Raw genomic sequence first — 14,680 nt, 5'->3', positions numbered from 1 at the left:
GGGAATCAAGGGATATGGAGATCGGGTGGGAAAGTGGAGTTGAGGTCGAAGATCAGCCATGATCTTATTGAATGGCGGAGCAGGCTCGAGGGGCCGTATGGATGACTCCTGCACTTAATTCTTATGTTCTTAAGTTCATAAACAAACACACCCGCTGTACACGGTGGGAACTGTTCACATTGCCATACAAACACTGCCTTTCACCGCCACAGGCCTCGGCCTTCCCTTTCCGTTCCATTCAATAGTCTTTGCCACCGTGCTCCTCAATGTTGCTCTTTGACTTCGCTACATACACGGCTTTCCCTCTCTCCGCTTTTCAAGCCTCTCCATAGAATCGGAAAGCACAGAAGGAGGCCATTCGGCCCTTCGTGCCTGTGCCGTCTCTTTGAAAGAGCTCTCCAATTAGTCCCACTCCCCCCGGCCCTCTCCCCAGAGCCCTGTGAATTTTTCCTTTTCAAGTGTTTATCCAATTCCCTTTTGAAAGTTACTATTGAATCTGTGTCCTCTGGTTACTGACACTCCTGCCAATAGAAACATTTTCTCCTTATTTACTTTATCAAAGCCCCGCGTAACTTTGAACAGCTCTATTAAATCTCCCCTTAACCTTCCATGCGAGCTGTGCATTTAGGTTGTCACCACAACCCTCTCCTGTTCCCCGAAACAGAGAATGGCTTTTTCACTTCAGGAAGGTCTGGTACATTCATTTCGTCCAGTTCTCCCACTCTATAAAACCTCTTCTGTAGCAACTGTGCACTCCTCCCCTTCCAGTCTGGACCCCCAACACCAGGACAGCCCAACGGCCTCCGCTCCCCATTGGCACCACCACAATTATCGACAACAATAACGGATGCTGAATATTAGGAAACTGGGCCAACGACAGCAACAGCATTTAAAAAGCTCCTTTAACGTAGAAAAACATCACTAGGCGCGTCACAGCATCATCAACAGGGTATCCAACAAGATTTGACACCGAGCCACATGGCCTCAAGTCCCCACTAGCACCACCACAAGCTGTGGCTCAGTGGGCAGCACCCTCGCCTCTGAGTCAGAAGGTCGTGGGTTCAAGTCCCACTCCAGAGACTTGAGCACAAAAATCTAGGCTGACACTCCCAGTGCAGCACTGAGGGAGCGCCACACTGTCAGAGGTGCCGTCTTTTGGATGAGACATTAAACCGAGGCCCCGTCTGCTCTCTCAGGTGGACGTAAAAGATCCCGTGGCACTTTTTTGAATAAGAGTAGGGGAGCTCTCCCCGGTGTCCTGGCCAATATTTATCCCTCAATTAGCATCACTAAATCAGATTATCTGGGCATTATCACACTGCTGTTTGTGGGAGCTTGCTGTGCGCAAATTGACTGCTGCGTTTCCCACATTACAACAGTGACTACACTTCAAAAAGTACTTCATTGGCTGTAAAGTGCTTTGAGACATCCAGTGGTCGTGAAAGGCGCTATAGAAATGCAAGTCTTTCTTTCAATGAGGAGATATTAGGACAGGTAACCAAAAGCTTGGTCAAAGAGGTAGGTTTTAAGGAATGTCTTAAAGGAGGAGAGAGGTGGAGAGGTTTAGGGAGGGAATTCCAGAGCTTAGGGCCCAGGCAGCTGAAGGCACGGCCGCCAATGGTGGAGCGATTATAATCAGGGATACTCAAGTGGGGAGAGAAGGGGGGAGGAGGAGAGAGAATGGGGGAGGAGGAGAGAGAATGGGGGAGGAGGAGAGAGAATGGGCGACGGGGAGAGAAGTGGGGAGGAGGTGGGGGATGGGGAGGGAAGGGAGGTCGGAGAGGAGGTGGGGGGATGGGGAGGGAAGGGAGGTCGGAGAGGAGGTGGGGGGATGGGGAGGGAAGGGAGGTCGGAGAGGAGGTGGGGGGATGGGGAGGGAAGGGAGGTCGGAGAGGAGGTGGGGGATGCGGAGAGAAGGGGTGGGGGATGCGGAGAGAAGGGGTGGGGGATGCGGAGAGAAGGGGTGGGGGATGCGGAGAGAAGGGGTGGGGGATGCGGAGAGAAGGGGTGGGGAGGGAAGGGAGGTGCGGAGAGGAGGTGGGGGGTGCGGAGAGAAGGCGGAGGAGGTTGGGGATGGGGAGAGAAGGGGATGGGGATGGGGAGAGGAGGTGGAGGTGGGGGATGGGGGGAGAGGAGGTGGGGGATGCGGAGAGAAGGGGTGGGGAGGGAAGGGGGATGCGGAGAGAAGGGGTGGGGAGGGAAGGGAGGTGCGGAGAGGAGGTGGGGGATGCGGAGAGAAGGGGGAGGAGGTTGGGGATGGGGAGAGAAGGGGATGGGGATGGGAGGTGGGGGATGGGGAGAGGAGGTGGAGGTGGGGGATGGGGAGAGGAGGTGGAGGTGGAGGTGGGGGATGGGGAGAGAAGGGGTGGGGGATGCGGAGAGAAGGGGTGGGGAGGGAAGGGAGGTGCAGAGAGGAGGTGGGGGATGCGGAGAGAAGGGGGAGGAGGTTGGGGATGGGGAGAGAAGGGGATGGGGATGGGAGGTGGGGGATGGGGAGAGGAGGTGGCGGTGGGGGATGGGGAGAGGAGGTGGGGGATGGGGAGAGGAGGTGGGGGAGAAGTGGGGAGGAGAGGAAGGACGACGGTGAGGGGTGTGACAGTGAGTGCGTGAGTGTATTATTTTCTGTGGGCTGAGGTGAGATGAGGATAGCATTTGACCCAGAATGCACGACACTAAGTCGATGCAGGAGTTTCTCTGCAGGTTGCTCCAATGCAGTGCCGTGCAGTCACGCGCTGAATCTATCCTCACACACCAGCATATGGCAGCCCAAGGATTTACTTGATGAGCAAATTATTTAAATTTATATTTAAACAAGACAGGATTAGACTTTTTAAAAATAGATTGAGCATCCCTAAAGTGTTGAAATGCTGAATCTAATTGGTCAGGCACAAAGTCACCTGCACAGGTGTGATACAATGTTCCCTAAACAAAATTATTTGGGGTGCGTGGCCCCTTTAATGGGGCTGCACGGCTCGTTCAAATTCCCGCACATACGCACTTTTTTGCATTGTGAAGCCGGCAAATATTTAAGTTTTCCCATAATTCAACAGGAGTACATATATTGTACCACTCTCGCCTCTGAGTCAGAAGGTTGTGGGTTCAAGTCCCACTCCAGAGGCTTGAGCACAAAAATCTAGGCTGACACTTCAGTGCAATACTGAGGGAGCGCCGCACTGTCAGAGGGGCAGTGCTGAAGGAGTGCCGCACTGTCGGAGGGGCAGTGCTGAGGGAGCGCCGCACTGTCGGAGGGGCAGTACTGAGGGAGCGCCGCACTGTCGGAGGGGCAGTACTGAGGGAGCGCTGCACTGTCGGAGGGGCAGTACTGAGGGAGCGCCGCACTGTCGGAGGGGCAGTACTGAGGGAGCGCCGCACTGTTGGAGGGTCAGTACTGAGGGAGTGCCGCACTGTCGGAGGGGCAGTACTGAGGGAGCGCCGCACTGTTGGAGGGTCAGTACTGAGGGAGTGCCGCACTGTCGGAGGGTCAGTACTGAGGGAGCGCCGCACTGTCGGAGGGTCAGTACTGAGGGAGCGCCGCACTGTCGGAGGGGCAGTACTGAGGGAGCGCCGCACTGTTGGAGGGTCAGTACTGAGGGAGTGCCGCACTGTCGGAGGGGCAGTACTGAGGGAGCGCCGCACTGTCGGAGGGGCAGTACTGAGGGAGCGCCGCACTGTCGGAGGGGCAGTACTGAGGGAGCGCTGCACTGTCGGAGGGGCAGTGCTGAGGGAGCACTGCACTGTCGGAGGGGCAGTACTGAGGGAGCACTGCACTGTCGGAGGGGCAGTACTGAGGGAGCGCCGCACTGTCGGAGGGGCAGTACTGAGGGAGCACTGCACTTTCAGAGGGGCAGTGCTGAGGGAGCACTGCACTGTCGGAGGGGCAGTACTGAGGGAGTGCTGCACTGTCGGAGGGGCAGTGCTGAGGGAGCACTGCACTGTCGGAGGTGCCGTTTTTCCGATGAGACGTTAAACCGAGGCCCCGTCTGCCCTCTCAGGTGGATATAAAAGATCACACGGCACTATTTCGAAGAAGAGCAGGGGAGTTCTCACCGGTGTCCTGGGGCCAATATTTATCCCTCAATCAACATCACTAAAATGGATTATCTGGTCATTATCACATTGCTGTTTGTGGGAGCTTGCTGTGCACAAATTGGCTGCCGCGTTTCCCACATTACAACAGTGACTACACTTCAAAAAGTACTTAATTGGCTGTAAAGCGCTTTGGGACGTCCTGAAGTCGGGAAAGGTGCTTTATAATTGAATAACCCTTTATGATGGTATGGCCTGCCCCGCAATCAGTCTAACTGCGATGGATAAACATCGCTGATTGGTCAAGACAGGTACCAGAGCAAATTATATACTATAACTAATTATAATACTGACAGTTTTTTTTTATTCGTTCATGGGATGTGGGCGTCGCTGGCAAGGCCAGCATTTATTGCCCATTCCCTAAATGCCCTTGAGAAGGTGGTGGTGAGCCACTTTCTGGAACCGCTGCAGTCCGTGTGGTGAAGGTGCTCCCACAGGGCTGTTAGGGAGGGAATTCCAGGATTTTGACCCAGCGACGATGAAGGAACGGCCGATATATTTCCAAGTCAGGACAGTGGGCAACTTGGAGGTGAACTTGGAGGTGGTGGTGTTCCCGTGTGCCTGCTGCCCTTGTCCTTCTAGGTGGTAAAGGTCGCGGGTTTGGGAGGTGCTGCTGAGGGTAATAGCTACTTAAGATAAATGGCTGATACCATGGTGAGGGAAATCAAGACTTTTGAAGCCCATCATCGGACCGGGGTACAGGTCCACCCTCACCCAGGTGACACTGAGTGTTGGCGGGCTCTTTGACTACAGGAGGCAGCACGGCTAAATCCTCACCTGAGTTCCACGGGCACGCCCAACCTCCAGCATGGCCCGTTTACTGGAAAACGAGAAAGGCCCGAGTCTACGTCACTGCATCGACTTCAGTGGTTTGGTCCCAGAAAGACTCTGAGCGGCCCCTTTGATGAAGCGGTGCAGGATGAATCTGTGCTGCTGTGACACGGCACGGTGATAAAATAACAACCGTAGAGCATCCCCTCCCACTCGACACCCAAATCCAGACATGTAATTTCAAGGCTACAATTTTGTCACTGCTTATTAAAATTGAGAGTTTCTTATTTCCTTCTGGTTCCAAAAGCAAAATGCATCAAATCTCCTGTACATTCCATGGCAGGCTTTAGACGGGAGCTGAACGCCATTTCTGTCCTTGTCTAAAGCCTGAGAGTCGTCGCCAAGGGAACAAAATTCATGTCTGGATTGCTGATAAATCAACTTCATCATTCTCCAGCGGTTCCTCTCCTTCCCTAAAGTGCCCTTTCCAACCACAGTAAGTTTAATCCTCTAGCTTCTTATCTGCATCGCTTGTAATATTAGATTTAACAAGTCAGTTTAAACCAAAAAGATCTTTTCCGCCTTCTTTCTCCAAACTGTCCGGGTCATTCTCCAACACTTGCTCGAAACCAGTTCACTGACTCGTCACCTCGCAATGCAAACCCGTCGAAATCCATCTGCTCACCTCACCCAACCAAGCCCGTTTCCCCTCGTACTTCCGACCCGATACAGCCCGCACCTCTCCTCTAACTGGGTCAAACCAATTCCCCAACTTGGGACAGATTTGGGGGGCCAGAGAGAGTTGGGAAATGCGTCTAGACGTAGTCGGAGGGTGGGGTGGCGGGGGGGGGGGGGGGGGGGGGGAGGTCAGATGAGCCAGACCTACAGAGCTATCTGCAGCACCGTGTTGGCAGTGCAATGGTTCATTCAGATTGCTTCAGCCTGGATTCCTCTACTAACAGCTGCGCTTGACCACAAAGCGGATGTTTTAGTTGAATGCATAACACCGCCAATGCCAAGTAGATCCCTGTAATTCCGACATTACAAGGGTCCGTGAGTTTCTGCTGAACTGGCCTGGATCGGTGCACTAATGGGTGCGTTTTCTCTCTGCTCCGCTTACGACAACTACTTACATTTATATAGCACCTTTAACGTAGTAAAACGTCCCAAGGCGCTTCACAGGAGCGATTATCAGACAAAATTTGACACCGAGCCACATAAGGAGAAATTAGGGCAAGTAACCAAAAGCTTGGTCAAAGAGGTCGGTTTTAAGGAGCGTCTTAAAGGAGGAGAGCGAGGCGGAGAGGTTTAGGGAGGGAATTCCAGAGCCTAAGACCCAGGCAGCTGAAGGCGCGGCCGCCAATGGTGGTGCGATGGAAATCGGGGATGCGCAAGAGGCCGGAATTGGAGGAGCGCAGAGATCTCGGGAGGGTTGGAGGAGGTTACAGAGATAGGGAAGGGCGAGTCCATGGAGGGGTTTGAAAACAAGGGATGAGAATTTTAAAATCGAGGCATTGCCGGATTAGTTGATCGTCATTAGATGGAATCCACCACAGATCTTGCTATGTGAGTATACGTCCATCTTAGGAATCTAGAACAAGTACTGCAGTGGCTGGGAGGGTGGATTCTCTGTTTGCCAAATACACCAAAAATATATCTTCGAGCAATGGGAACAACTCGAGTTGGGGAGAGACCAACAGCCATCACTGCAGACCCTTCGCACCAACACCATAGAAACAGAAGATAGGAGCAGGAGTAGGCCATTCGGCCCCTCGAGCCTGCTGCGTCATTCAATGAGATCATGACTGATCATCCAAATTCAGTACCCTGTCCCTGCTTTCTCCCCATATCCCTTGATCCCTTTAGCCTTAAGAAATATATCTAACTCCTTCTTGAATATATTTAATGAATTGGCCTCAACTGTCTTCTGTGGTAGAGAATTCCACAGGTTCACCACTCTCTGGGTGAAGAAATTCCTCCTCATCTCTGTCCTAAATGGTTTACCCCTTATCCTTAGACTGTGACCCCTGGTTCTGGACTCCCCTGCCATCGGGAACATCCTTCCTGCATCTAGTCTGTCTAGTCCTGTTAGAATTTTATAAGTTTCAATGAGATCCCCTCTCATTCTTCTAAGCTCTAGCGAATATAACACCAGCTTAACTACAACATGGGATCCACTCCATCTACCAGCCAAGCTGAAGGCTCCAAGTCTGGGCAAAAGAAAAAAGAGAAGCCTGCATTTATAAAGCACCTTTCACCTCCTCGGGAATGTCCCAAAATCGCTTCAGAGCCAGCCAATTACTTTCAGTCACTGTTGTTGCGTAGACAAACACCATTTGCACACAGGAAGGTCGCACAAAGACCAGTAAGTAGTGGAGTCTCATCCATAACCTTCCCACTCGGAGATGACAGGCTACCAACTGAGCCAGGATTGAGCGACTAATAACCAAGGGTTCACAAACTTCCAGTTCAGCGTCAATAGTACCTGAAAAGAAACTCAATCCATTAAGGCTTCTTGTAGAACAACAAACACTCACCAGTCACCATTCAGCTTTATATGGATCCTGAAGAGAATTCTATACAAATGCTCGCTGCAACTTTACAAGTCATCCTTACATTTTGTAGATTAGGTGGACGAGCCAATCAGATTTTGGATCTTATGTTATTGCTGACCTGGATGTTGCACAGAACCATTTTGTTCTGGGACAGATTTCCACATGACGTCCTCACTGGTTTAATAGATTTAGAAATGTAGCACTGGAGTCCCAGGATAAATGTTTACCAGAAGGGGAGTGGCACAGGGGAAAGAGAGGGGGAGTGATACACGGGGGAGAGGGAGAGGGAGAGAAGTGACACTGGGGAGAGAGAAGGGGGGAGTGATGAGGGGGAGGAGCGACACTGGGGAGAGAGGGAGAGGGAGAGCGACACGGGGAGAGAGAGGGAGAGCGACATGGGGAGAGGGAGAGCGACATGGGGCGAGAGAGGGAGAGTGACATGGGGAGAGAGAGGGAGAGCGACATGGGGAGAGAGAGGGAGAGTGACACGGGGAGAGAGGGAGAACAACACAGGGAGAGTGAGAGAGCGGGAGAGCGACCCGGGGAGAGAGAGGGAGAGGGACACGGGGAGAGAGAGGGAGAGGGACACGGGGAGAGGGAGAGGGACACGGGGAGAGAGAGGGACAGCGACACGAGGAGAGGGAGAGCGACACGAGGAGAGAGAGGGAGAGCGACACGGGGAGAGAAGATGGAGTGATGGGGTGAGACGGGGAAGGGGGAGAAACGGAGGGAAGAAAGACATGGAATAAAGAAAGGAATGAGGGAAGAAGGGAGCACTATTAACAATGAATTTTAAGTTAAAAGGATTGTCTGCCCCATAACGTATTATTCGAATAGACGGCTGGGTAATTGCATTCAGCAAGCAGTTTATCTCGGAGAGTATCAACAGTGTCAATGCTGACACACAGGCTGTGCTACTTTCTGTACATCCAAGCTCTCAAAGGCTGCTCTTAATGAGAGCCACCAGTTCTCCTTTTATTTCTGCACACGACACAGGCACTCGCTGTATATTGTCGGAATGGCCATTCTTTTGCCAGGTCTGGACGGCCTGGGCTTGGAGGGAGGGAGGAAGATTGAAGGGTGCAACAGCTGACCATGAAATCCAGTCCGGGTTTTGCCGCCTGCCACTGCAGTATGCTCTGGTACCAGACACCTGCACCACGCAGAGCAGGACCATCAATAAATAAAAAAGGATCTGCAGCCAAGTAACTGTTGGCATTTAAACGTTAGAACATTCTTAACAAGGAGCATAAAACAAAGGCGCTGTCACAGGAAGCATAAACGATGAAAAAAAAAACTGCTGCTTGCGACAGACTGAATTTTTAAAATTTCAAATACCTGTCCGCCAAATTAAACGCCATCACATCTCTCTTTCCCGAGCTGTTCTCCAGCGACGCGGGGTCCGTTTTAAAATGGTGTTATCCTCGCACGATGCTCTAAACCATTCAGTCTAAGCTGGCCGCCCTGCCCACACAAGGCTGTGTTATACTAACGCCTGCGACATTACAGAGAATCTGCCCAGAAAGCATCCCTGTTTTAAAACAGAGGCACCGATTCCGAGACCCTTCTGTCGGTCCCACAGAGTTGGAGATGCAATAATCGTAACACAATTTCTTTCACCCCCCCCCACAGACAGTGCCGTTAACCTAGTCTCACTGTCCTGGCTCAATGGCTGCCTTCCTATCTGGGTGAGTGAGATCTGATCATTGCTCCAGCAGCCTCTCAGAAATGCTGCACGATAATTAATTTTATACACAAGCATTTTAATTTTAGAGGGGGGGGGGGTCAGACTAGATTAATATATTCTGCCCTATTCTTGGAACATGAGAGATTCAAGTGCAGAAATCAGTGGCATTGGAAGATGTAAATCCATTTTAGCACAATATGCTTTTAATTCTAGACATTCTACAGCTCAACTCTCATTCTCCAACCTGAGATTTATCTTTTGAATGTGTGCCTGGAAATAAGATTGCTTCATTGCAGGTCAGAACGAAATTCTGGAGCTCTGTGTGACCTGTTCGACCCCCTTCAATGTTAGAGCTTAATCTCTTAATCTGCTGCAGTCGACAATGGGTTAAAGGTCAGTTTGATGTTCTCTGCACCCTTCAGGCACCGATGATGCAGCATTTTCCTAAACCACAATCCCCAACCCCAACTTCTTTCATATAACTCAAATCCACGAAAATTAATCGAGTTCATTGTGCAAATAACAAACATGCTAATCCCACCTTCCCTGGTTGTGATAATTATGAATTGCAAGGATGCTAACGGATAATCTCTCGTAAAAGTTGCAATCTACCGCAATCAAATACTGAAACCCCATTTTCAGAAGGAAAATCGCTGCGCTTGGGAAAATTATCTATTGCGCCACAAGCGCCGCAAGGTTGCGATGCCTCTTAATTCAGCAGCAACCAGGTTGAAGTATTGGGGCTGATTTTACTGCAATACAAAATGTTAGGGCATCTAACAATAAAGGGGAAAAAACAGCACCATGTACATTCAGGAGGGGAAGGGGGAGGCACAGATTTACAATAAGGGGAACATCAGTTTTGCAATCTTGACACAGACATACTGCACACAAGTCCTCTCCAGGCTAGCAACTCCTGCACCGACATCTGTGGGGACCTGAGCTCCCTGATTTTATTACGGATTGCAAGAAATACTTTTAAGATTGCCAAATTGTCTCCACTGGCCTTTTAACACCAAGTGATTGCCGGGGATAAACATGAAGGGCACGTATATAATAAAAAATAAATAAAGTGGGTCTCCCAAAAAAAAGTTACTTAAAAAGGTTTGTTTTTTAAATTAAAAGTTTTGGTAGGGCAAAAATATATATTTCACCCCCACCCCACCATCCCTCAATGATTGGAAGGTTTTCAACAAATAATAAAAGGTTTTTTTCAATCAGCAGGAACGAGTCTGGTCCACTGCAGAGACGAGAGGCTCAGAGAGAGATGGTACAAAGAGACTGCAGGATTTGCCGCAGTGTTCAGTCTCTCTCTCTCTCTGCATCTTAACCTTTACCTGGATACTTCTTCTTGTCTGGCCATTGAAGCCGGAATTTTCAACACTTTAAAAACAAAAAAATCTGCTGCATGCCATCTGAGCCCAGTCCAGCTGGAGATAATGTCTAAAAAAAAGGGGACATTATTCGCAGCCAGGGGAGGGGCTGGGGTTTAATGGAATAGAAACATCTACATTTTTAGTAATTTTTTGAAGGGGAGGTGGGAGGAGAAATTGCAACAAGGCTTGTTTGGAAAAAATAAATAAATCAGCCTCTCTTAAAATATAAAGCCACAAGATCAGAGTTCCAATGCAGAATCTGTTAATTGTGGAAAAAATCAGAAGCAGAAATAAACAGACGAATGGAAAGAGGGAGATATGGAATAAATACAGATATTTCCAGATAGAAGTATTTTACACACAAATACCCCGATATGTCTCAGAGATTTCAAGGTAGCAGCCTGTTGTGTGCATCAGACAGGCTGCGATCATCTGTTGCCAAGCACTCACACACAGAGCTGGCTTCAATAAATCCTCTGTCTGAATCTATCTCACTTCCAAACTCCTCGTCAACATGAATCCTGTTTTTCTTTTATATATAAAAACCCTACATTTCTCGTACTTGCCCAATCGCAGTGATCAGACTCCACGATCAAAGCTGCGCCAGTCTGACTCCCATCGCCTGCGAGTGCTGCCCCAGCCCGGTCCCCGGTACCTACCGGTCTCACCGCTCGCTCGGCTCTGTGTCTCACTCTGCAGCCTCCAGCTGCCTCGGCTCGAGTCCAGGGCGGAGCCGCCCAGCCTCTCTCTCACACTTCATCAATGCACCCGCAGCATTAACCCCCACAGCACAGAGAGAGAGAGAGAGGGAAAGGGAGGGGGAGATATAGTGTGTGAGAGAGAGAGAGTGTGTGTGAGAGAGGGAGGGAGAGAGAGGGGGAGAGAGGGAGAGGGAGGAGGGAGAGGAGAGGGGGAGGAGGGAGAGGGGAGGGAGAGGAGGAGGGAGGGAGAGGGAGAGGGGAGGAGGAGGGAGGGAGAGGGAGAGGGGAGGAGGAGGGAGGGGGGGAGAGAGAGGGAGGGGGGAGAGAGGGAGGAGGAGGGAGAGAGGAGGGAAGAGGGAGAGGAGGAGAGAGGGGGGGAGAGAGGAGGAGAGAGGGGAGAGGGAGGAGAGGAGAGGGGGAGGGAGGAGAGGGGAGAGGGAGAGGAGGAGAGAGGGGGGAGGGAGAGGAGGAGAGAGGGGGGAGGGAGGAGGAGGAGAGAGGGGGGAGGGAGGAGGAGAGAGGGGGGAGGGAGAGGGGAGAGGAGGGAGGAGGAGGGGGAGGGAGAGAGAGGGGAGGGGGAGAGAGGGGAGGGGGGGAGGAGAGGGGAGGGGGGGAGGGGAGAGGGGAGAGAGAGGGGGGGAGGAGAGAGAGGGGGGGGGAGAGAGGGAGGAGAGGGGAGGGGAGAGAGGGAGGAGAGGGGGAGGGGGAGGGAGAGAGAGGGGAGGGGGAGAGAGAGGGGAGGGGGAGAGAGAGGGGAGGGGGGAGGGGGAGGGGGGAGAGAGAGGGGAGGGGGAGGGGGAGGGGGGAGAGAGAGGGGAGGGGGAGGGGGGAGAGAGAGGGAGGGGGAGAGAGAGGAAGGGGGAGAGAGAGAGAGGGAGGGGGAGAGAGAGGGGGAGGGGGGGAGAGAGAGGGGGAGGGGGGGAGAGAGGGAGGGGGGAGAGAGAGGGGGAGAGGGGGAGGGGGGGGAGAGAGAGGGGGAGGGGGGGAGAGAGAGAGGGGGGGAGGGGGGGGGAGAGAGAGGGGGGGGGAGGGGGAGAGAGAGAGGGGGAGAGAGAGGGGGGGGAGAGAGGGAGGGGGGGGAGAGAGAGAGGGGGAGGGGGGAGAGAGAGAGAGGGAGAGAGAGAGAGGGGGGGAGAGAGAGAGGGGGGAGAGAGGGGGGGGAGGGGGAGAGAGAGAGGGAGAGAGGGAGGGGGGGAGAGAGAGGGGGAGGGAGGGAGAGAGAGAGGGAGGGGGGGAGAGGGAGGGGGAGAGAGGGAGGGGGGGGAGAGAGAGGGGGAGGGAGGGAGAGAGAGAGGGAGGGGGGAGAGGGAGGGGGGAGAGAGGGAGGAGGAGGGGGGAGAGAGAGGGAAGGAGGGGGGGAGAGGGAAGGAGGGGGGGGGAGAGGGAGGGAAGAGAGAGGGAAGGAGGGGGGGGAGTGGAGGGAGGGAGGGAGAGGGAGGAGGGGGGGAGAGAGAGGGAAGGAGGGGGGAGAGAGGGAGAGGGGGGAGAGAGGAGAGGGAGGAGGGGGGAGGGAGGAGGGGGGGAGGGTGGAGGGGGGAGGGAGGTGGAGGGGAGAGGAGGGAGGAGGTGGGGGGAGAGGGGGAGAGGGAGGGAGGAGGGGGGAGAGGTGGGGGAGGGAGGAGGGTGGGGGGGTGAGGGAGGGGGGAGAGGGTGGAGGGGGGGAGGAGGGGGGTGGAGGGAGAGAGGGAGGGAGGGGGAGGGAGGGAGGAGGGGTGTGAGGGGGGAGGGGGTGAGAGAGGGTGGAGGGGGGGAGGGGGGAGAGTGAGGGGGAGAGGGGGGGGTGGGGGGGAGAGGAGGGGGTGGAGGTGTGGGGGGGTGGGGGGGTGAGTGGGGGGTAGGGGGGGGAGTGGGGAGGGGGGGGAGTGAGGGGAGGGGGGGTGGGGGGGGGAGGGAGAGGGGGGGGAGGGAGGAGGGGGGAGAGTGGGGGGAGGGGGGAGAGAGAGGGGGGGGAGGGGGTGAGAGGGGAGGGGAGGGGGAGAGGGGGGGGGGAGTGTGAGGGGGGGGGGGGGGAGTGTGAGGGTGGGGGTGGGGGGGGAGTGTGAGGGTGAGGGGGGTGGGGGGGTGGGTGGGAGGGGGTGGGTGTGAGGGTGGGGTGGGAGGGGGGAGAGGGGGGGTGTGGTGGGTTGGTGGGGGGGGTGTGTGGGTGGGTGGGGGGTGGGTGGGTGGTGGGGGTGTGAGGGTGGGGGGGGTGTGGGGTGGTGGGGGTGTGTGGGTGGGTGGGGTGTGGAGGGGGTGGGGGGGGGGTGAGTGGGGGAGGTGGGGGAGAGGGTGGGTGGGGGGGTGGGGTGTGTGTGGAGGGGAGGGTGGGTGGGTGTGGGGGGTGGGGGGTGGTGGGAGGGGAGGGGGGGGAGAGAGGAGAGGGAGGGGAGTGAGGAGGAGGGGGGGAGAGAGAGGGAGGGAGGGGGGGTGAGAGAGGGGGGGAGAGAGGGAGGGAGGGAGGGGGGAGAGAGGGAGGGAGGTGGGGAGAGGAGGGAGGGAGGGGAGGGAGAGGGAGGAGGGGGGAGAGAGGGAGGGGAGGGGGAGAGAGGGAGGGAGGGGGAGAGAGAGGAGGGAGGGGGGGGAGAGAGGGGGGGGGGGGAGAGAGGGAGGGGGAGGGAGGGAGGGGGGGGAGGGGGGGAGTGAGAGGGAGGGAGGGGGGAGAGGGAGGGAGGGGGGGGAGAGAGGGAGGGAGGAGGGGGGAGAGAGAGGGGAGGGGGGGAGAGTGAGAGGGAGGGGGGAGTGAGGAGGGAGGGAGGGGGGGGAGTGGAGGGAGGGAGGGGGGGAGAGAGAGGGAGGGGGAGGGAGTGAGGGGAGGGGGGGAGAGGAGGGAGGGGGGAGAGAGGGAGGGGGAGGGAGGGAGGGGGGGAGGAGGGGAGGGGGGGGGAGAGGGAGGAGAGGGGGGGAGGAGGGAGGGAGGGAGGGGGGGAGAGGGAGGGAGGGGGGGGGGGAGAGAGGGTGGGAGGGGGGGGAGGGTGGAGGGAGGGGGGGGAGAGGAGGGAGGGGGGGGTGAGGGAGGGAGGGGGGAGAGAGAGAGGGGGGAGGGAGGGGGGGAGAGGGAGGGAGGGGAGGGGAGGAGAGAGAGGGAGGGGGGGAGAGGGAGGGAGGGAGGGAGGGAGGGGGGTGAGAGAGAGGGAGGAGGGAGGGAGGGGGGAGAGAGAGGGAGGGAGGGGGGGGAGAGAGAGGGAGGGAGGGGGGGAGAGAGGGGAGGGAGGGGGGAGAGAGGGAGGGAGGGGGGGAGAGAGGGAGGGAGGGAGAGGGAGGGAGGAGGGGGGAGAGAGAGGGAGGAGGGAGGGGGGAGAGGGAGGGAGGGGGAGTGGAGAGGGAGGGGAGAGAGGGGGAGGAGGGGAGAGGAGGGAGGGGGAGGGGAGAGAGAGAGGGAGGGAGAGGAGGGAGGGGGGGAGAGAGGGAGGGAGGGAGGGGAGGGGAGAGGAGTGAGGAGGGGGGAGGGGGGAGGGAGGGGAGGGGGAGGAGAGAGGGAGGGAGGGGGGAGAGGGAGGGAGGGGGGGAGAGAGAGGGAGGGAGGGG

General features: G+C 55.8%; 1 protein-coding gene across 5 annotated transcripts in view; it reads right to left on the bottom strand.

Annotated features, from left to right (window-relative positions):
- Positions 1-14,680, bottom strand: part of LOC147097413 (microtubule-associated protein 1A-like) — a 165,314-nt gene that overhangs the window by 43,801 nt on the left and 106,833 nt on the right. The window contains exon 1 of one of the 5 annotated variants that reach the window (XM_085972370.1): positions 11,135-11,218. The exons of 1 other annotated variant lie outside the window; for it this stretch is intronic. Coding sequence is in view for 1 of the 4 variants with exons in the window: in XM_085972368.1 (XP_085828494.1) it covers positions 7,395-7,404 (10 nt within the window). In the remaining 3 variants the exon portion in view is untranslated. 3 more of the 5 variants (XM_085972369.1, XM_085972371.1, XM_085972368.1) reach the window with 3 other exon arrangements.

This window comes from Somniosus microcephalus, chromosome 32 (assembly GCF_052327205.1).
Source record: "Somniosus microcephalus isolate GS21.2 chromosome 32, FLI_Smic_1.0, whole genome shotgun sequence".
Lineage (NCBI taxonomy): Eukaryota > Metazoa > Chordata > Chondrichthyes > Squaliformes > Somniosidae > Somniosus > Somniosus microcephalus.
The sequence above is the reverse complement of the archived record's forward strand: the minus strand, read 5'-3'. Positions and strand labels throughout refer to the sequence as shown.